Source organism: Haliaeetus leucocephalus, unplaced genomic scaffold (genome assembly GCF_000737465.1).
Source record: "Haliaeetus leucocephalus isolate CR32 unplaced genomic scaffold, Haliaeetus_leucocephalus-4.0 Scaffold417, whole genome shotgun sequence".
In the NCBI taxonomy this organism is placed as follows: Eukaryota; Metazoa; Chordata; class Aves; order Accipitriformes; family Accipitridae; genus Haliaeetus; species Haliaeetus leucocephalus.
This window is the reverse complement of record NW_010972853.1, coordinates 411,463-433,665: the sequence shown is the minus strand read 5'-3', so window position 1 is coordinate 433,665 and position 22,203 is coordinate 411,463. Positions and strand designations below refer to the sequence as shown.

Here is a 22,203-nt window from a genome sequence, read left to right as displayed (position 1 = left end):
TATCAATTATAGATGGTATGAATACACGAGGAGGTGGCCCCGGAGACAGCCTGCTCTCCAGCCCTTAGCGGACTCTGCAATTGTCAGCTCTTTCACGTGTCCTGGGAGGTGAACTGTGAGCCACCACAGGGCACAGCGCACAGATGTTACGCAGCCACGTCATCCTTTGTGGTACAGGATAAAGTGCTAGCTTTCATCCCAAATTGAACATGCCGCAGTAAGCCAGGCTTGAGGCAATCGTGGCATGCACAGCTGTCAGTGGCTTCATCTCAGAGCCTTCAAGCTGTTCCAGCTGCATTTCACAGTACTGCTGTCAGTTGTTTGAACCACTATGAGCAAAGGATGCTTTACCCTTCAGTAGAGAAGGCAGCTTGAAATCCATCACTTCCTCCAAAGCGTCTCCCTACTTACAGAAATCCCCTCCTTGTCTCAGATGGGTTTAAAAAAAAACCAAAACTCCATTCCATTAAGAACTTAGTGTCACTGTGTAATATAGTCTGGTAAGAATCATAAAATATTTGGTAGCACTCATTAGGGTTGGACTGCTGTTGAACTCCAGGCACTTACCACATGGTTGTCACCATCTGATGTGGCTATTCTCTGATAAAGTTCTATGTACTTTTCCCTTGTGAAAACGACTCTAGAGACCAGATTCCTCCAGTGGTTGTCAATAGCAAGAGGAGGCCAGAGGAGGAAAGGGTACAATGTAGAGAAGGTGCCACAGTGAGAGAGTAAAGCAACACAAGGTGAACAAAAGCAAACAGCAAGGAAGAGGCGGTGGAATAAATAGCAACTGGAACAGTAGATCTGAAGGCCAAACATATCTGAAGTCGTATTGACTGGACTAGATGAGTACTGATTTAAAAGATAAAGATAAGTCAAAGATTACTAGCTAAATATAAAGTCATAGAGGAGGAAGCCTCCAGGGGGTTTAACCTGGCAGATCAACAATAACAGCCCTGGCAAAAACAAACAGAAGGGACTTCCATCTCTTCTAAAGTGGCTGCAGGAGGAGCTAGTATTTATGGATATTATAGAGTCAAAATGATCTAGTAGTTAAAAGCTGACTGAAGCTCTTGCTCTACCAGTGCTTTGCTAGGACTTTGCTCCTACCTCTCCTGGCTGGGAAGATCAAAGGCGTGGAGATTAGAAGATGCAATACGAAGATCATCTCCACCTTAAGCTCTTTATTTTGGTAGAATAAAGATTTGCTGGTACACAGCTAGGGGCAGATTTTGGCTTCAGAAAACAATTACTGTTTGCTTGGCATCTAGGTTTTAACTATTTCTTTAATATTACCGTAAGCCTCTGGTTTTGATTTGAAGGACCAGTAACTACAGGAACTGGTAGGTCAAAATACTCTTTCAAAACAGAAGCTATGAGGATCAGATGAAAAGTTTGCTGAAATTCCTTGCTTTTCAAAGCTTTGGCCCTTTCAAGGAAAACTGCAGCATTATATCACCAGATTTGTGACAAAATAGAAGCATAAATCACCACAAACTTGCCTTAAAGTAGCTTAAGAATCATTTAGAAATAATGAACACTTCTAAAGAACTGCACTCTTGCAAATTAGAAAATTCTGCAATATGGGAACATAAACACATGGCAAAGGCAGAAATCATTCATGCCTGCTGTTACTGAAGTGCTTATTCACATGTCTGGCTAGGATGTTGCTCTGACATCCTCCAAGAGGACCTTCTCATAGGAATTAGTACTAATGGCAGCCATCAAGAACTGAGGACCCTCCATGCTCTGAGTGTTACAGGACAATCAATAATGGGACTGCAGAGCTGAACAAGAGTCTTCTATCCATACCCATGCATGGTACAAAGGTACAAATAAGACATATCCCAGGTAACATTTGCTTAAGCTGTTCTTAAACACTTGCAAAGCTAGGAACCTTCACAACTTCCCCAAGCAGTCTCTTTCAATGCTTCGCTCTCTTCGCTGCTAGAAAGTACTTCCTAGCTGAAATATAAGCCCTCTTCTTACTTCCCAAGTACAAGAAGAACAGATCGTATCCTGGTTATACCCTTCTTTGCATTACAAGGTTTGGGATGTTTTCTTTTCACACATATGAACACTATTAGCCTATCTTCCCTTACTGTCTCCTTGAGGGTTTATTTTCTGTCTTCTCTGGACCACTTGTTATTGTCAGGATCCTCCTGTGTATTACATCCACATTTTCTTTCAAGATTGGCATCCAAAATGAGACACAGTACTCTCTTGTCTTGCAAACTGCTTCTTTTCATACATGCTGGTGTGCATTTTTCTTCATTAACAGTATAGCCTTGTTGACTTTAGCTGGTGATCCACTTCACTCCCCATATCCTTTTCAGCTGAATTGCTCTCCAACCAACTGTTCCCCTGCTGTACTTACACAGTGGGGTTTTTTTTCCTGCCTAACTGTAGGACCCTTAACTTTCCCCTGTCAAACTGCACCCTCTTTTTATCAGGACACCACCAGTTTGTGGGGATCCTTTGGAATTCTACCCTGTCTTCAAACATACACCAGCTTCTCACATTTTGGTGTTATCTACAAATTGAGGAGGCAGTCTGCAGTCTGTCATTTAGCTCTTTATTGACAATACTAAATACCATGGGGCCTAGGACAGATCAGTGCAGAACCCTACTTAATATTGTCTTTCACTTTGTTAACAGAGTTAAGTCTATTCATTTAGACTGTGCTCCTTCAATTTGCTTAAGAAAATGTCACTAAAATTTGTCATTTGACTAGTGTAAAAGCCAAGATACATAACATCTACTGTTTCTCCTTTATCCTCAAGATTGGTCACCCATCTCAGACTGAAGTTAAACTGATTTGTTCCGACAGCTCACATTAGCTGTTATTTATCTCCTTGTTACCAGCCCTGTGCACTCCAAGGGATGGCAGTAGGCAGAGTCCTAGGGTGGGCTGCCAGCCACAAAAAGTCTGACACAGGCTCAGCAGCTCCTCTGAGAGCTGCTGGGTGCCTCTTCATGTGCACGATGGTGGAAGGATCAGCATACTTCAGTCACTACTACTGTCTCTTTTTCTCCTAAAAAAGCTAATCGGAACAGTGAAGTAAGGGTCTTTCTTCTGGAAGAGGTATGAAGGACTCAGGAGCAGCAGAGAACTGAAGGAGACCATGCTATGTATTGAAAGGAGAGCATGGCCAAGAAGGGAGGATGGGGAGGAACAGCTGGTATCTCTCTATAAATTGAGAGGCAGGCCGAGGAGAAGGGGAAGGCAGCTTGGAAGAGGTGGCTCTCCTTGGGCTCTCCAAACATTTGTGGATCCACACCTCATTTAGCATTAATCCCTCCCTACGGAGAGAAACAACCTGTCATACAGTTTGGATTTTAATTTTCCACACGTTCCCCCACAAGCAGAAACATACGGGCATGTTTAGGCCTTTTTGGTACCTGCAGAGGAATAAATGAGAACCACTGGCTGGAAAGGTGTACTGTCATTCTGATATTCCCTTTTCATCCCATTAAGATTGTCCAGGAACTAGGAGTCAGCTGATCAGATTATTGCCAGACATTATCAGGCTGTCTATAATTAGCTTTTTATTGGTGAGAAGCCAGAAAATACTCTTTGTTTGCAAGCTTGGACTATAGAGAAAGAAGAGAAATATTTCATGGAAAAGATTGTTTGGAAACTGCAGATCCTAATTAGTGTCTCAGCCTAGTAGTGAAACCACATGTGGCATTGCTCTGAAAAAAAGATGCTTTAAACATCCTCTTTTGAGGACTGCTGGGTTGCATTCCTGAAAGGCACAGCACACATGGAGCTCAGTGCAGATATAGATGCTTTGCTACCTCTGCTTTGTTCCATTGGTGTAGGCTTCTTACATTCCCACACGTTATATGGCTCCTTTTAGTGCCAATCTGGATTGAAAATTTAACACGGGTTAAAACATAGGTTAAAAATTGGGCTGTGCCATCCACACGTAGCCTGTGCAGTCTGCATGCTCAGGATCAGTAACTTCAACTTCAGACAAATTTGGATAAGCATTCCGGTAGTCCAGGTCTTTTTATGCTGTACATTACAGTTACAGTAGTTTAAGTCCAACGTGACTTTTAATCTAAGATAACCCTTTACATTTTCAGCATAATTTTGTGACACATTTTACCTGATTTCTTTTAGAATTTAATTAAAATTTAAATTACTAACACATGGCTGAATTTTTCAGTCTCATGTAGTAATGATATCCCTTTTAATTTTTCCAGTGGACACTGTAAGCTCCATGTGCTTTTTGTAAATCCCATTTACAGAGACTGCAGCATGCAGAGATTAATAATACTTCCATTAGTAGCATGGTTAGAAGATTCCTGTCTATTCCAAGACAAACATTTCCCCCCCCCCCCCCCCCCCCCGGGTTGTTTTTTTGGTTTTTTTTTTTTTTGTGTTGGGTTTGGGTTGGGTTGGGTTTGGGGGGGGGTATATTCCAATAATTTTTCTTCCCAAATACTTAACTCAAACCAGAACTTATTACTATCATGTTTTCTCTTTTCTGAGGAAGAACATCACCATGAAGGATGCCAACCCTTCTGAAGTAACGGAAATATGAGACTCTCCTAGTCTGCCCTATTAGTTCAAGTCTTAAAGAGATATGAGAACAAAGCCTGTTCAATGATATATAAAGGTCTCAATCAAATGTCTGAATAAAACCCTGAAGCAGTTATATCAAAGCATCAATCATATGTTTTCCAGAGTAGAACCAGAGCAAGAATATGCACCATCTTCCTGCAATTTAAACAGATTTTAAGTGAGCTGCTGGCTGCTATACTTGGGGCGAGATCATCAGAAAGCGAAGTATTTTGCAGAGTTTAATTGTGGTTATTTCTGGGAATGACACTGTCAGTTTGTGAAATACACATTGAGCTTGCAGTGGTTGGAGTACCTAGCACTTGCTAAGGAGTAATAATCCACATAGGCTCTTAAACTCCAGTGGTAGAGTCAAGAATAAATACAGTAAAGAGGGAACATCCAGTTCAGGTTTAAGCAGTCACGGGTTTAGCTACTTCCCTCTGATTTGCAACCAAACAAATCAATACAGGCTGTTTTTTTCAGTCTAAGGGGTGGAAAACAAGTGTCATTTGGATTCAGACCCTTTTGCATGGGTATACAGGAGTGGTTCAACCACGTGACTTACTATTAGCCCTTGCATAGGACACCTGCTCCAGTCTCCAGGGAGTATTTGGAAGGACTAGCTCTCAGCACTGCAGGTTAGTATCCCTTGGTGAGTATACCCAGCAGAGAAAAAGATGATTCAGAGCAAGAATGGGATTGTGGTTAAGTGATCTGCTAGAGGAGCTGCTGCCATACACAGCTAGGGAGACTGGTTTCCTCTGCTGGGATTTCATTGCTATAAATGCTCCTCTTGGTTCCCAGGCTAGCTGCACTGCGTCTCTACATCCTTAGCACCTTGTCCCAGACTCCTAACTCCACTTCTTCCCCGAGACTTTCCCTCTTCAATAGACCTCAACTCCCCACCCATACATCCCTTTCACCACCCCAGAAGTTCTGTGCCTCTGTCCCCACGTGGCCCTCAGCCCCGGTCTCCTTCCCTTGCAAGCATCTGTCTCCATGTCTTTCTGACATAACCGAGACAACCCCTCTCAGCTTGGTTTCCACTTTCTGCTCCTCTTTCTTCCTGTGACCAGTGAGCCAATAAGAGAATTTTTTGCTCTCTAAGTTTCCAAATCCCCGCTTTTTTCTAGATCGGATTGTGCCTAGGGTGGACTGAATATTCAAAGGATTTGGGTTCCAAATTCTAAAGCAACTCTGCTGAGTACTATATGCAGAACTATACTGGTTTTATTTTCAGAAGGTTATATGCAGTACTATACTGGTTTTATTTTCAGAAGGTTATCAGTTGGCCAGCTACAGGTTACCCCAGGGATAACAGAAGGCACCTGCTTGACACAAATGATACCTGCCAGATTTCAGTTTGCAAAGCCAAACGATGAGAGGGCATGATACAAATCTAAAGACAGTCACCAGAGATCTTTAACAAGGGAAGAAATAAGGTATGTTTCCCTAGCCTGTTTTTCAGAAATACCTGAAGAGTCTTGGCTGATGTTTTCCAAAGGCAGACATCACACATAGAGTATTTTATCCCCAAAACTTAAAAGACCAACAAAATTATAAGCAGCGGACTCTCTCCTACCGTACAGGGCACAAGGCAATCTTAAAAATAGGCAGCACTACCAGCTCACCTGGGTGATAGCAAACTGCAAACAAGACAGGAGTTCGTGAAATATGAACTTGCAACCCAAGATACTCCTGAAGGGCAAGGGCATTTTCATCTCCCAGAACAACAGCAAATGGAATTCCTGTTATGACTAACACAGTGTGCTGAGCCCAAGGAACATGCCACAGGGTAGGGATATGCTAACATTGTTTGCACAGTAATTTGGCTCGCTCTTTAAGTGTTCTGTAACACAGATAGGTCTTGAGCCTTGCCTACAGCGGGAATTTAGCCACTGGTATAAACTGTGTCTGGAGGATAGTTCTGGCATGCAGATTTAACCTTTGGTGAAAATTGTCGGGTAGGCGAGGCTCTTGATATTGTTGTTCAAAATCTCCATGTTAAAACCTGTACATCCTACTTCCAGACTTAGTTCTTAGCTCAGCCAAAATTAGAAGCCAAAAGTCTGGGCCAAAATGAGCTATTTGCATAACCTGCAGAGGTATTCACACAGAAGAGGTTTCTCTGGTAAGATGCTAACTGACAGCACTTCCAGTTGAACTTCATTTTGAGGGCTCAGAGAGCAGCTATAAAAGTGGGGAAAGCTGAAAAATATGGGGGTTTTTAGTAAGAGACTCCAGGCACTTCTTTATGCAGGCAATTAAAGAGAGGATGGAATGGTGACTTGATCAGAGTCTCAGAATACCAATGCATCAAGGAAACACAAGCTTTTCAGGGTAGCAAAGTGTGGCTAGTAATTGCAACTAAACAAAAAAATCAGTATAGAAACGTAGTGATGTTTCTTAAACAATTAAAGTAATTAACCTTTGGGAGAAAAGGGCTGTCATGGATCCTTTCTCACTGGCACCTGTCAAGCGTAGATATCTTCCTGAAAGATACTCTGGAATTCAAAATTAATTCAGGGTGCAATAAAGTAGAATCCAAAACCCTCAACTGCTGGGATTTTAGTTACAACTTCCCACCATTGCTAACCACAGCTACTGGTAAAGGTTAAAGGAGTAGATGTATTTTGGCTCTACAGGTGCTTAATCTTTGCTTTGCCTAACCTTCTGCTGAGCAGGGCCAAACAAATTAGCTCTGAGGGTACAGTTATCTACTGGTACCAGGTCTGTACTGCACCTCTCAAACTGTTGCAGCTCATGGAACTGGCTGGCATAGATTGAGTCCACAAATTAAAACTTAGAAATCTGGGCTTAACACTCCTGTTACGAAGAAAAACAGCCAAACTTCCTATTTCCTTGCTTCAAAAATCACTAGTCAGTTGGGAAGCATGATGGACAGGGCCCCTCCACTGGAGCTAATAGCATTAACCTTCGTCACCTCCCCATAGCACATTAGTTTCAAATCGGCTTATTTTACAGCAGATAGGGATTCTTCATCACCATGTGACATACATGGTTTTAAAAATTAGGAGTTACTTATTGCCTAAGCTGACACAATAAATCAGCTGCCAAATTGAGAATGATAATCAAGTATGATGGATAACCATCGCACGCTGCGGGGAAGCAGGACACCCTGCATCCTGAGCTGGAGAGATGTAGCCACCAGATGCTGTATTACAATGCAATGAGACCTGTAGGGAATGGGTGACTATAGGTTTGCATCTGCAAGTAAAGGGCACCCTTCTAATCACCAGAGAGCTACTAGAGATGGTGCCGTGCAGGATCGAGCCCATTCAGTTTCAAGAAAGGAGGAGGAGCTGGATAAACCCCTGGATTCGGTCCCTCTGAGTGAGCTCTGTTCCTCAGAAGGATTCACCGGGGGCCTATTAGGAACAGAAAAGGAGGGTGATGGGGTGTTTGATGTGGTAAACAAACATTGCCAGCCAGAGATGCGCATGTCTGTTTAGGAAAACAACACGTTTTCAAAACAATTCTCCCCTGACTGAATTAGGTAGGAAGTACAAGGATTCCACGTCTCTTCCATTTCTGAAAGCTGAATTACTAGCAGCCTCAATATTTGCATTGAATCACAGTCCATTAAGATCATTTCAGTGCACCAAGAACTGAAAGCACGCACCTCTAAATATTTATAAGGCAGATACTCCCTCCAGGTTCATTTCCAACAGCCGCTTCCAGCGCTGGATCTCCAAATGGCCAACTCTTCCAGCAGAACTGTTTCCTGCGCATCCATCTGCTCGCTTTGTTCGGGTAAACACGCATATCTCCTACTAGCCATGTGGTACCGACTTCTCTCTGCTGCGTGCACGGTTAGTGGGGATGCCCTGCAGAATCTTCACTGTGAGCGCGAGTCACAGAAAGGACCCAGCTGGATATCTGGAAGCCCATTTGGGTTTATGAATTAGCAGGATGTGGGAGACTTTTTATTTTCTTTTAAACCGATCCATGAAGCAAGTCCAATACGGAATTACTGAGTTAATATACATGAATAGACTGCCTGTCATTTTTCACAGAATCATTTCTATGACTAACTGGAAATACCAAGTAGTAAATGAACAGAGAGGCTGAAATCCACCCCCTGAGTTGCTCTGAAAGGCAGTTTCAGAGACCGTGAAAGGCTGGATCAGATTGGCAGCGTGCAGAAAGCGACTGCCACTGCTGTACGTGCTACTGGTCAGCAGATAAACAAAGCAATCCCGTTTCCAGGGCTCTGAAGCCAGCAGTAAATTTACACAGCCATCTTTTTAATAGCTTTGAAAAATATAGGAAAACAAGGCACAGTCACTTCAAGCTCCATTAGAAATAGAGTGAGAAAAATCAATGTTTGACAAATAGGAAGGGACAAATTCTGGATAAGGAAATGCTGCTAAGCTTTTAGAAACATACATGTTTTTAACTGGCAATCAAATAGCAAGCAACCAGATGCCTTTGAAATACCTGTGCACTTTAATGGCAGGAGCTGTTCAAATATATTGAGAGTCCACCGTTAAAGCAAATGGGACAAAGCTCTCGTTAGTAATTACTGCGTCACTCAACCAAACGTACCAGCAGTGGGGCTAGTTCTGCAGTCCTTGCTCACCACATCTGTACCATCAGTTCTCTACTGGTAAAAGCCTGTTGATAATTGTTCCTAGTTAGCTATTTAAGCTTTAAATGTGTATTTGGGTTAGGAACGTATTCTGCCTGTGTTAACCGATCGTAAACTGGGACTAATTTAGGTTGGAAGGAATCTCTGGAGGTCATCTAGCCAACCTCCTGCTCGTGAAACATGAAGTGAGATACAGAGTGGGGCTTACTTGAGGGGGGCAGGGGAGGGGGATCAAGAACCATATCATATTCCTGACCCAGCATCGTATCCTCTCAGCTGCAGGCTGCAGTTACCATGCAAAAAGTGCAGGCTGGCTGTTCATTGGTGACTCCTGAGCTGTGATGACTGGGATTTGCAGGAGCAGCGAGTCTCCTCCTTGCCAGAGACACACTGAGTAACACCACCTGCCATGGGAAATTTCTCTCCATGCCCTGGCACTTCACACTGCCAGTCTCAGAACTGGTCCTCGCAGCGGCATCCTGCCTTCCTTCCCCCTTCCCCAAATTGTGTCATTCCCAAAGTTGCCTTGGATCGCAGCACCAGGTGGGCTTGTGGACAGCACAACTTTCTTCATTTCCCCAAAGGCTGTGACTGCACCACGTCCTATTCTTGTCACTGCTCCCCAAACCATTCTTAACGCCCAATACGCCTAATGAAGTTTAGCCCCCCCAAGTAAGCACTACGGTATGCCACAAACAGGGCTGTAAAGCATGCCTCTGGGATCTCCCCCTTTCCCCTTCATTTCACTCCCAATTGTGGGAAGCTCACTACGGGGATTTTCTTCAGCTCCTTGACATTTATGCAACAATTGTCCTTCAGCGCACAGAGTCCTCAGCATGCTGTTTCTTCACCGTGTTTACGTTTTCCTTTAGGAAGTCAGCAGAGCTGACCTCTCGGGATGAACTCGTGTTGCAATACTCTGCAGAAAGCAGATAGCATAGCATGTTTGTCCCCTGTACTACAACTCCAGGTACCTCTGGTTTGCTAGCAGCACATTCCAACAGAGCAGAGCCCTTTGTTGTTCCTATAGCAAAACTCCATACAGGGCCTCCTGGATAAATGGCAATTACACATTATTTGTAAATCTAACAGCCTTGCATTAAGCCAAATACAAAATTTGATCCAATTTAGTTCCTTTTTTCCTTGTCAGATAACTGTTTGACTGCCTTTTTGTGCTTTCCTGAGCTCCAGCCCTCAGTCTGAGAAGCGGTTTTACTACAAACGAAGCCGGTTGCTGCCACGAGACTGAGACTACCGTGTTCCCGCTCTGCCAAGGGATGTTTACCTTCTCGCACTCTCTCCCCCGGCCCCCCAGGAACAATCACAATCCCTTCACTTCACAATGCCAAAAATAGAAGCATTGGTATTTAAATTGCGAACAATCGTGTTTGTTTGGCAAACAATCCATATCACTGCACCCTTCCTGAATCACGGGTCTGAGTCATTTCCCTCACCTAAGCTGCTCTCTTCCCCCATGCAGATTGTAGGAGCAGGGAGAAATACAGCACTAATGTTCTCCTGTCTGTCTGTCTGTCTCCCCATCATCCCCATCCCCTGCAGCCTGCCTGCTCCAGGCCGAGCTGGTGAATTACGAGCGAGTCAAGGAGTACTGCCTCAAAGTGCTTCAGAAAGAAGGCGAGAACTTCAAGGCGCTCTATCGATCGGGAGTGGCATTTTACCACCTGGGTGACTTCAACAAGGCCCTCTACTACCTGAAAGAGGCAAGATCCCGCCAGCCGACAGGTATGGGGGGCAGCGGGGACGTGGCTTCGCATTGAGCCCTTTTGCATTTCTTTTCCCAAGACTTAGTCTGTCCCTGACTTGATTTCCACAGGGATGAGCATGACTCACTGTATGCTTAGCTGTACTCCCCTTCAAGCACCCTCCCGTAGTGCAGCAAGGTTGCAGTGCCCAAAGATAAACCACTGTCAAAGCTGCAGCACAAGCTAGATGACGACAGTATTGCTGGAATGCCATCTGCGTGGAGGGGATCCTGCCCTCCCTAGTTTATTTTTGAAGAAGAAAGTGGGATGGGGAAGAGTGTATCCCGACCATGACATTTTCTGACTCTTGGAGAAAAAGCTTCTTCCCCTTAGCAAAGCCAGGAGACTATTTGTAATCCTCAATAGCCATGCCTTCCACCATCTCAGTAAAGAATTAGTATTCTACTTTGATCAAAGAGACAGACACTTACTCACCAAGCATTCATCAGGATGCTTCAACTTTTGCCATTAAATCAGCCAAAATGTCTGTCATCCATGTGTCAAAACCCAACAATTCATTTTGGGACAGCAAAGAAATTACGTATTCAAACAACTTAGCCTTGCCAGATCAACCACCTTTATGCTAACCTCCCCAACCTCAGAAGGGAGGTAGAAAGCCATGACGCAGAGATGGTGCTTTTATTTTTCAAATAGTACTAATGAGACAAAACCACACTATGGTTTAAACCATTTCCGTTAAAAGAAAGGAATTCTGTAATACTCAAAGAAAAATTAAAGGCTCACAAGAAAGCAAAACAGAAGCCACGTGCAAAGAAAACCTCACAGAGCAGCTCTTCTACCTGAACCCAAGAGGGAAGAGCGAGAACAGGGTGTGAAACAGGAGTGAGCCTGGGTCCTGGCAGAGCGCGGCGGAGCTGATGTTCATGGAACTAGAGGAGGCAGGGGAGGCCGTCGGAGCTGGCTGTGCTTGATTACCCACAGGCACTGGCCCTGCAGGGCTCCTGCGGTGGCTGTGCCCTGGGGGAGCACCAGGGAGGGTGGGCTTAGGGCTGTGCTGGGATCGCCTTCCTCTTCCACCTCCCATAAGGGTGCCTGGTCCCATCTGCCACGCTTGGCCACAGGCTCCAGGCAGTCTGACAGCACAGCTGTGCACCCCACACTCCCTGAGCAAATGTGCTTAAAAGCTCAGTTTAGCCTATTTTAGTTTACAGCGTGCCCTTCTGCTTTCAGCCCTTGCCAGAACCAGAAAATGGAAAAGCCTATGCAAGAGAAAAACAGTGGAAAATAAGAAGTTATCCTAACCTTGAGGTTCTGACTAGGCTCAGATGTGACAAAACCCTTTTAGCTGAACCACTTTGCTTTTGTTTTTTAAATACGTATTTCTGTGCCCCCCCCCTCACCCCCCGTGATACTATTTATTTGGTATCCCTTATTGCTTCTTGAAATAAATACTAATTTATTCAACAGCATCAGCTTCAAATACCACAGCTTGCTGCAAAAACATATCAGAAAGTGTCCCCAAAGGCCCTTAATGTATACAAAAACCAGTTCTGGCCTTCAGTTCTGCATCAGAGACTCTTCCCTGTTATTGTTAGTCCATTCAAGGCCATTATTCCACTGTTTTATTTATGATTAGGGAAAACTTGAAGGGTATTCAGGGGGAAAGAAATGAATACATACAGTAAGAAAGGATGTGGCTGTTAAAACACAGCAGTAGGAATCAGGTAACACTATCGAGAATTATTATGTGACCTGGAGTAAGTCTGTGTCTCCACTTTCAGTGTCTCCATCTGCAAAACACAGTTGTTTTCCTTTATCTGAGATTTCACTAGGATCACTGGTAAAAGCAGTTGGTTATTATTACAGTCGTGTTCTGTATGTTCTTTTTTTCCTAATAAGGAATGGTTTTGGCACAAATCACTGGCAGTTATTCTCTTTGGTGGGGGAGATTTTAAAATGGTAGAGAGGAATTAGCTAGCAAGGGGTTTTACTGTTCTAAAGGGCTGTCAGCACAGCAAATCCCTCATGGCTATTTACTGCCTGTCAAGGGTGAGGGTTGGGTTTGGCCTGATTTCCTATGCTACCTCCAAACAAAAAAAAAAAAATCAGAAAAGCAGATGGAAATAACACAAGATAATTGTATAACCGTCCTTACTCAGGGAGAGGGAAGCTGCTGTTAAGCTGTGCAAAGCATACGTGCAGCCCTCCCTGAACTCTGTGTCCAAGGGCTGGTGCAGGGTCGGCAGCCAAACATACACCTTACCTTCAAGCCTTCTTCAGCTCTTTCCCACTGGCGAGCCCACATCGGCGAGGTATGTACTGACTGAGACAGAGACTGGACCATCAGCTGGCCTGGTAATATCAAATACCTGCAGTTAGTCTCTGCTGGCCCTGCGCTGAAAGCTCACGTTCAGACAGCACGTGGACTGCACGTACGAGCCAGATTTCCCATGCTGCGTGGAGTGGGCTCACAGCTGAGCTCAGGAGCTGCCTTCCCGAACCCCTGCAACTCAGAAGTCCTGGGAAAAAACCCAGGCCACGGTGTCTGCGCAGCAGATAAGCAACTGGGCTCTGAAGCCACAGGGAGAAACAGAAATGACCTTTAAAAAGGCAGGAGGCCAGTCTGCACAAGGACACTGGCATGGTCCTAAGAGCCAGGAGACGTGTTCCCATTGCAGCTTTGCCAGCCTCTCTTTGTATGGCTAACCCCTCATCTGAGTTGTCCTTACCTGTTATTTCCACGTCAGCAGAAGGGGATCACTTCTTCCTCACCGAGAGGTGAGTCTTCTCTTCATTAACATTTACACGTAGCTTTGAAATACTTCTGCAGGCAGAGCTAGTGTGGTGCAATACTATTTGATGGAAAAGACTTGACAAACACAGGGCTCAACTTCTGTAAACAGAGTGCTGCTCTTGTTATTTCTCTTTGGTAAAATAGTAGCCCTCAAAAAGGAAGCGAAGCATGCCAGATCCTGCCAGGGAGATTTATAACTAGCTCACGATGGGAGCATCTCCCACCCTCTGTCAGGCTACACCTTATTTTGCCCCCAGCTTCCCAGGCATGTGGAAATCTCCCAGGTGAGTGAAGCTGTGCCATCAGCAGCTAGCTACCTTACCCGCAAGCCAAAGGGAGTTGGCAACCCTTCGTTACCCAATTAATGCACGGAACCCACCTCCGCCCCCTCAGCCAGGCACGGGGTCCCCGCGGGCCCAGGCAGGTGTGATTTCCTAACACGCCTACGCAGTTATCGCTTATCACCTGCACCAGGCAGGCGTTCCAAGCGTGGACCTCAGCAGCGGGGACGTGTGCCCGGACCGTAGCCCATCGAAGCGTGGAGGGGCACGGAGCAGACAGATCGCGGTGAGGTGCAGGCAGCGCAGCAGGACTCCGGCCGGGCTGCGTGCCCTGCCTCTGCGCTGCTGGGAGCTGGTTAGCCACCTGCCTGCCACGTGCACTGGTTTTATTTTAGGCCTAAAATGAAGGGCTACCGCCTCTCCTGAATTTCTGTTTTTAAAAAAGCTGCTTTAAAATTTGCTGGGCTGGTGTGAAATGCTAATGCATGAACAGCCCAGGATGCTGGTGCACCATGGCTAACGCAAGCAACAGCAGAACTTACTGGCTCTGGAGGAATGCCCCAAATGGGGCAAGTAACTTTTAATCACTGAATCCCACTCTCTGGACTAACAAGGATGGTGCAGTTGAACCTGCAGAATACTCAGGAGGGAGACCCACCTCACCAGAGACGGCTTGAGAAGTCACAACGGCATTGCCACAGCCCGCTGCTACCCCGTGGCATGTTTGTGCAGAGCTCTGCGTGAAAGGAAACCAATCGCCCACTGTTTCAGTCTGGCTGAGGCCACAGCAGAGATGTCCCCTTCTCATTCTTAAAGGAAACTTTGCACCCACAGCTGCTTTGGTGGGTGCAATACCCACACTTGCTAGGGCTGGATGTGTTACCAGTAATTTGTTCACCTCTTTGAAAGCTCAAGCGCTTCTCATTTCCCTAGCTGGTGTGGAGTACATTGCTGTTTGGATGAGGAGGGGACAAGATTGCCCTCTCAGTAGTCTGCAGTGCACTTCAGATTGATTTCTGAGGATCTGATAACTTAAAGGGACTAAGCTGGCCCTCGTTGGCTGGCTGAGTAAGGCTGTGAGCGAAGAACCATTTTTCAATCAATACCTAAGTGAAAGTGGCTGGTTTTTTGCTTGCTTGCTTCTGATACCACATGGCTTTTGTCACTGTGCAGGTGCCATGTGCCTGGGAAGTCACCCTCATGATAGTAAGTCAACATGATTTGAGAAAGGATTGACCGTGACTGCAGAACCATGGGGTCTGTCTGGAGACACATACTCATTTAGATCAACCTGTGCTTCAGGGTTAACAGGTTTCCTCATTGCTGAGACCAGGAGGTAAAACAAAACTCACATGTTCTTTGTGCTGTGTTGATGCCCTGAAATACTGGAAGGAAAAAGAGGGCTCAGCTTATCACCTGCACAGGGCTGGGATCTCACAGCTCTCTATAGGGACAAGTCAGTGGTTCTCTGCCCCTGGGAACTTTATTAGACAGGACAGACAAGGCAGTATGCCGCATACGGCATATGACAAAATTGCAGATAGTGTCATGGTGGAAGGACTTCCAAATATGAAATTTGAGGAAAGCAAGGGTACAAAGAGAATGTGAAGGATGCTCTTCCCAATTCAACTCATCATGGAAAAATGTGAGAAGAGTGAAATAGGCTGTAAAAGGAATAGGAGGGCGAAAAGGCAGAGCATAACTGTGCACAAAATGCCTTTAGGGGCTTGCATGCAGGCACTGAGGGAAAGGAAGCCAATCAAACAGCCACAACAACAGGCAAGAATGACCTGGATAGTTTAAACTGTGTGAATTCAACTGTGCTGACCAAGAGTAATCAGAGAGAAGGTAAAAACTAGCTGAGGCAAGATCGTGAGCAACAGGGATGGCGAGCACAAATCAGACCAGGTTCTCCCAAACCAAAGCTGCAGGGTTTGGTTCAGAGCCCCTTCCAACTGATACCGTTCCTGCAGGCAGTGCTGGAGCCATGTTGCTCCCCAAGTGAGACACCAAGGATGAAGGTGCAGTGTGTCTGTCTTCCACAGGGAGTTGTAACCACCGTACGTGTATGTGTGTGCTCTTTCCCTGCAGATACCAATGTCATACGATATATCCAGCTGACAGAGATGAAGCTCAGCAGATGTTCCCAGAGAGAGAAAGAAGCCTTGTGAAAATGAAGCTGCTTCAGCTGAAGTGCCCAAGGGGGAACATTTCCTTCCTAGAAGCTCATTTGGTGGATTTTCCTGTTTGCTCTGCCTCATCCTCATCCCCTCATCCATCCACTCTCCCTTGCTCTTCATCGAATCCCAGTTTTGAAAAAAAAGAGACTTAGACGCTGGATATGGCTGCTTGCCAACCATGGTAATACCCCTTCCCCGTGGCAGGAGAGCACAACGGCTACAGCCAGCCTTGTTCCAAGACAGTGTCACACACCTGGAGTAGGCAATGCTGGGGGACCTTTCTGGTCCTGAGCTGACTGCCTATTACCTATTAGGGAAGCAACCCCCAGAACGACAAGTTCCTGACCAGGCAAGTTGGAGACAAACAGTTTCTGCTCTGAGTGATCACTGGAGCTTGGAAGAGCTAAGAAACCAAGAGAGCCACTGGTCGTTTCACAGGGGATAGCAAATGCCTTTTTACCATCAGTTCCCTCTGCCCGCTTCTCCAGTGTGTGTTACTGGTCTCCAGTGAGAGCTCACATGCTCCCAGTCTAATGCCAGTGAAAACTGTTTCTAAACATCCTCTTAATGAAAGCACAGAGCACCCTATGAACCCCCTGCAGAGCTGTCCCGGTGCCAGAGGAGAAGGCTGTGGGCTACCACAGAACACTGAACGGACTATGAAAGCATGGTGTACAGTGTGAGGGAAAAACTGTGAAATAATTCATTAAAGGCAAATAAAAATTATTAATAGGCAACAAGTCCAGGCATTGCTTTTCGAAGGGACTTCTTGGGTACCCCGTGTCAAGACAACATTGTCTAGTGGGGGGCAGCATGGGGTGGGGAACAAGGGACGTCTCCGTTCTTATCTTGGCTCTGCCAATGCCTTGTTGTGTGATCTTGGGCAAGTCACTTTTAGCCTCTCTGTGCCTCGGTTTCCCCATCTGTACACTGGGGGATAATAATACTTCCCTACCTCGCAGGGGTGTTGTGAGGATGTATTAGTTAATGTTTGTAAGTAACAGTACAGTGATGTACAGTGCTAAGTATTATTAGTACATTGGATTGAGGTCTTGATTCTCCCACCTTGTGTTGGTGCTTCCTGTGTCCTGTTTTCTTCTTTTGTAGGAGAACATGGTGCTGACAAGCAGGGCAGGACCAACAGCTTTGGAGCCTATATCTCAGCAGCCCATAGGGCCTGTTTACACCTCCTCCAGTAGACTGATCGCTTCTAAGAGCTCAGGCTCCTTGGCTGAAGGGTCCTTTTCTGAAACTGCCAGTAATGGGATCAGTAAGTAAGTGCCACAAACACATTTCCAGTGTGACTGCCCCATCAGTGGCCCACAGGGACCTGCTCCCAGTTGCAGAATGTACATGAGTGCTCTCATCCCATGGTAGTCAGTGTGAAGTGAGATATTTCACTTGGCCCTCAGCTGAAACATGGAAACTGAAACACAAAGAGCTGAACAGACAAAGTTCAGCCAGGTGCTGCGTGCTTTGGTCCCAGCAGACGTGGTGTCTGCAGACAGTTGGCTATGGCATCCCACATTCCAGCTGTGGTATCTCGCCACATTTTTCTCTAGCCAAAATTTGAAAGGGTTGATAGAGAAACATCAAGAGAAAAGGCAAATCTCTGTCATTGTCCCTGAAAAAACTCAAGTCATATTCTTTAGTTCAGGGATGCATCCAGCCCACACTGGGGGTGGGGAAGAGAACATCTTAAAGTGGCATATAAGTCTCTGAGATAAGGTGGACCTACATCAGTTGTGTGACACTTATATTACCTGGGATGGCACCAGAAGTTCATCTTCCTCAGGTGGGTGGTGGAAAGCAGCTGCTTCCCAAAATTGGGAGCACTGTGCGCAGCTACTCTGAAGGAAAGGGCTGCGTCCTGGAGGCAGAACAGTCACCTTCTTCAGATGGCCCATGGTTCATACATCTGTGCCAGAAATACCAAGCACCTCTGCTTACCATTGTGCATGTCTAAGCAATAAATGAGGCTACAGCTGCTGCTAGGACAACAATTGAGTTAAAGACAAAGAGGACAAATGAGAGAAATTCTGTAGGTGATTGTTAACTGGACCAGAAAAAAAAGTTAAGCAGAGGTGTGCTTGGGTGCATGTAAGGTATACCCGGTACTGTATAAAACACAGAGCTAAGAAGATTCGGATTCTCGGGCACACGCAGTCCTCATATCCTAAATACATCACAGCACGCAGCAAATTCAAATAGAGGTGACTCCCCCCTACTTCATATTGCTCATGACAGTTCATCCCACAGCTGCCTGTGTCTCTTCACTAGGAGTGAAATGAGGATTCGTCCTGCAGGCCATGCAGGAGGAGAGGACACCACCTACACAAACAGTCTCTGCCCCAGGAAAGCTCAGGCAAGCAGAGGCAGGCTTGTTACTCATGACCTTAATGTAAGAGAAAGGGCATTTTCCAGTCACTGGAGACATAGGTCCATGAGCTGTCACTTTGTCTGGAAACAGTTTAGCCCTCGCAACGGCTTCACTGACATACTGTCACTGCATCAGTCCCATGTATACATTAGTATAAAAAGGGCACAGCAGACTCCAAAGTACAGTCTCCTCAGTCCTCGGCCTCTTTCACTCCAGGAGCACTGAGAAGTGTGGGGGAAAGAGAGGGGTTTGTGAATGTGCGTATGGAAAAGATCTGAGAGCCTCCAGGTGCTACACAACAACCTACTTTCTGCAGAAAATGGTTGTCCTTACGTACCTTGACACTCAGAGTACCTGCAAACAGTGCACACTCACACCAAAGAGGGAAGTCAGGGACTGTTTTGCCAGCTACGTAGCATCTGTATGTTTCCACAGTGACACAGAGCTTGAAACATGAACAAAACTCCAGGTGTTGGCCCTCCGCGTGTTGAGAGAGACAGCAGCAATGCCACCAAAGCCAACAGAGCTCCTGTGGACTGCACTCTCCTCATAGTAGCCAGCTCTGCATTGTAGTATCAAACATCCCAGCAGAGTTTGCAGTCTAATTTGAAAGATGTGCAGACACATCACCACTTCTACTGCATGTGTCAGGGGAGAAGGGACGAGCCTTGGAAACTTCCTAAAAGGCTTTGTCTTCTGCAGAAAGAAAGAGAAGGCATATTTGACATCTAGCACATCACGGGGCTCTTCAGCTTTAGAGGAGCAAGGCCCTGAAAGACCATGGGCAAGTTTATCCCCTGGCCATTGCTCAATTTGAGAATACCCAAGGGAGAAACTTGTGGTTTTGTCCAAGAACTGCCTTAAGAGGAAACAGAAGAATGCAATAAGGATTGGCTGTAAAGGGGAGAACCTAGCAAGCCCCCAAGAAAGAGGTCTATGTATACAAAAAGACCCTGCAGAATCCATAGTTAAATAGAGTTACACACCTTTTCCAGTGAGTGGTCCTTAGCCAGATGTGGAAGTTTGGGCAGAGGCCACCCAATCCTACCCAAGTTACCTGGCCATTGCTGTAGGGCGTTGGAGAGACAGAGAAGGATACTCTGTTGGAGGTGGTCATGTCCACTACAAATTGATGGTATATTTCTGTGGAGCAGTCAAATGGCAATGTGAGAATACACACCCTGGAAGCCAAAACAAGCAAGGTGGTATATGTGTATGTCCTCAACATGCAGCACATAGGGGAATGAACACAAGCCCCTCCATGTAACCAGCAGGGCTAAAATGACTCCAGTGCAATGGGAAGTGAGCCCATTTGCCTATCACAAAAACAGCAGGAACAAAATGGCAGATGTTAGGCAGGGCAGTAAGAAAGCTGACAGCAAGCAGGAACTGAGGGTGGAATGAGAGAGGGATGAGCTGATCATGGGATGCAAAATACAAGCCAAACCCAGGTTCATGAGCAGAATGAGAATTGAACTAGAAAAAACCTGACCAAAGGCTTAGCCACATTATTTGCAGTTCATAACAAGAAAGTTTTAATTGGCAGGATACACAGCAGGAAAAAAGGCAGTAAGATTAGAGGTGATTTTCCAGCTGGAGGGGGCAAAAGAGGGGGAGGCTTCCTTCCTCCAGCACAATCATTTTTGAAAGTGTGAGGAGAAGACAAACACATGCTGGCTGCAGAATTTTTCCAAATATATGTTAACTGTTGCAGTTGGTAAAAGTGGCTTGGACAGGGTGGAGAAGTCTTTGTTTAAATTAAGAAGAGGGTATGACTGGTTTCCAGAACTGACAGGAAGGGAAAGGTCTGGCTATTCTTGCTTGCTAGTGAACCCAGGAGCCTGTAAGATGACGAGGAGGATCTTGAGTGCAGAGCAACCCCTCAGCTGTGCATCTCTGTTTTGCTTTCCCAGAATTTCTCTGCAAGTTTCATCTGTGTAATGTTCTCCCCAAACTACAGCCCAGCAGGCCCAGGAGCGGCTGTGTTCTCGTGATGCTTCCCATGAGATCTCCAGAGGTTTTGTCTGCACGGTTTTCTTTATGCTCAATCCCTTGATGATACCCTTTCTCTTTTCTTTTTCAAGGGGCAGGAGAAGGAAAAGGGGAGGGTGTGCACTGGGCAAAGGGGAAATCAAACCAAATTCACACAGGACCTGCTGACAACTACTCTTCTCTGCTCATTTATTCACCTTTCCTTCTGCACCCTGAAGCACACTGATGCTCCTCCCAAGTTTCTACTGTGAAACTTCTTGCTCTGCACAGTAGTTTAGAGGCTTGGGCAGCGGTTACTTAAATAAGGAGGAACAGTGGTGGGCCAGTGTGCCACCCAGACGGGATTCTTGGGAGGCTGTGGTAAGTTATCAGGTTCCTTAATACTCTTTATGGATTCGCATAACCAATTAGCAGCACTAAGTATTGCTGCAGCTAGTATGAGATGGTTTCCAGAGATTGCTGAGTTGATCTTCTTAGGAGTTCCTCGGTTACTAAGTGCTGCAGGCTATACTACCGCACCAACAAGAGCCCCGATGCTGCCTCGGTGAAGGTGACGAAAAGACTAGACACCCTCCTGGCTCCTCCCACAGCTACAGTCGAAGGAAGGTAAATTCATGGATACTTGGTAAGAACATGAAGGGAAACCTGTGGCATTATCTGATTTTGAGGCAGTTAGCAGCCTGTGGAGTGGAAGGGGTTGTAAGTGGTCCCGCAGAGGTAGGGAGGGGAAAAACCCTCTCTTTTGCTTCGCAGAGACAGATGCTCCCTCTGTCACAGCAAGGGGCCACCTCAAACTCTGTTCAGCCCAGAGACCTGTGCCTACAGCAACTGTTTTCAGTAGCAGTTGTGGTGGGGGATCAGGAAATAAATAGACTGTGCCCATGAAATTACCTTGTTACCCTACTTTCATGCTCACTCCTTATCCTATGGAAAGCTTCTGTTGTGATACGTGGACAGATTAGGGAACACGTATGGCACTATTCAACCATGGCAGTGTCTCCAAGACAGGCTGACTTCACAGGGCCTGCCCACAGCCTTTCTCCTTCCTTTATCGCCAGCCAGGTTTTATAAATAGCAGCAGCTCTGCAAAACTAACTTCACGACTTCTCTTTCCTTCCAGAGGGCTCCCCTTCACTCCCCCGTTTTGCCTGCCGGTGGTGGTGAACCTGTGCCAGCTCATAGCTACCTCTGGCAACTCCCCATCACTGGTGAGGAAATAACCTATAACGTAGCCAGGTGGAACTGGCAAGGGCATTAGGGAATAAGAACAGGAATTTGGCTGGGGCTTTGGGGCCAACGCGGATCCTCACACAAGTAGTGCCACCAGATCTGCAGCGATTACACGTGCCCAGACTCCCGTATACGCAGCACTCACGAGAGCTCCCTGTTGCCCACACCAGCCTACAGAGGCGATGGGAGATTAGCTCAGAGGAAGGGTGAATCACCAGTGTACTCTCTTCGTTACACTGTTTTCTCCCCAGAGCTGAGCTAACAGAAGCATATGAGCATATGTTCTCTTGTCTATTGTCAGAGCTACAAATCAAAACTGTGATTAATCTGAAACTGTACATTTTCTGTATTAGACCCCAGCTTACCTCAGTACTGTAAAGGTTTGGTGTTAACTACTGTGAAATACTGACATCCAAAATGCAAGATATGAGCAC

At 45.9% G+C, this 22,203-nt stretch overlaps 1 protein-coding gene across 1 annotated transcript in view; it reads left to right on the top strand.

The window, feature by feature from the left end:
• Positions 1 to 17,232, top strand: part of TTC9 (tetratricopeptide repeat domain 9) — a 34,484-nt gene extending 17,252 nt beyond the window's left edge. Inside the window, exons 3-4 of the mRNA XM_010574138.1 lie at positions 10,749 to 10,931; positions 16,079 to 17,232. Of these exons, the coding sequence (XP_010572440.1) occupies positions 10,749 to 10,931; positions 16,079 to 16,158 (263 nt within the window). The 3' untranslated portion in view covers positions 16,159 to 17,232. The remainder of the gene's footprint in view (positions 1 to 10,748; positions 10,932 to 16,078) is intronic.
• Positions 17,233 to 22,203: the final 4,971 nt, after the last annotated feature.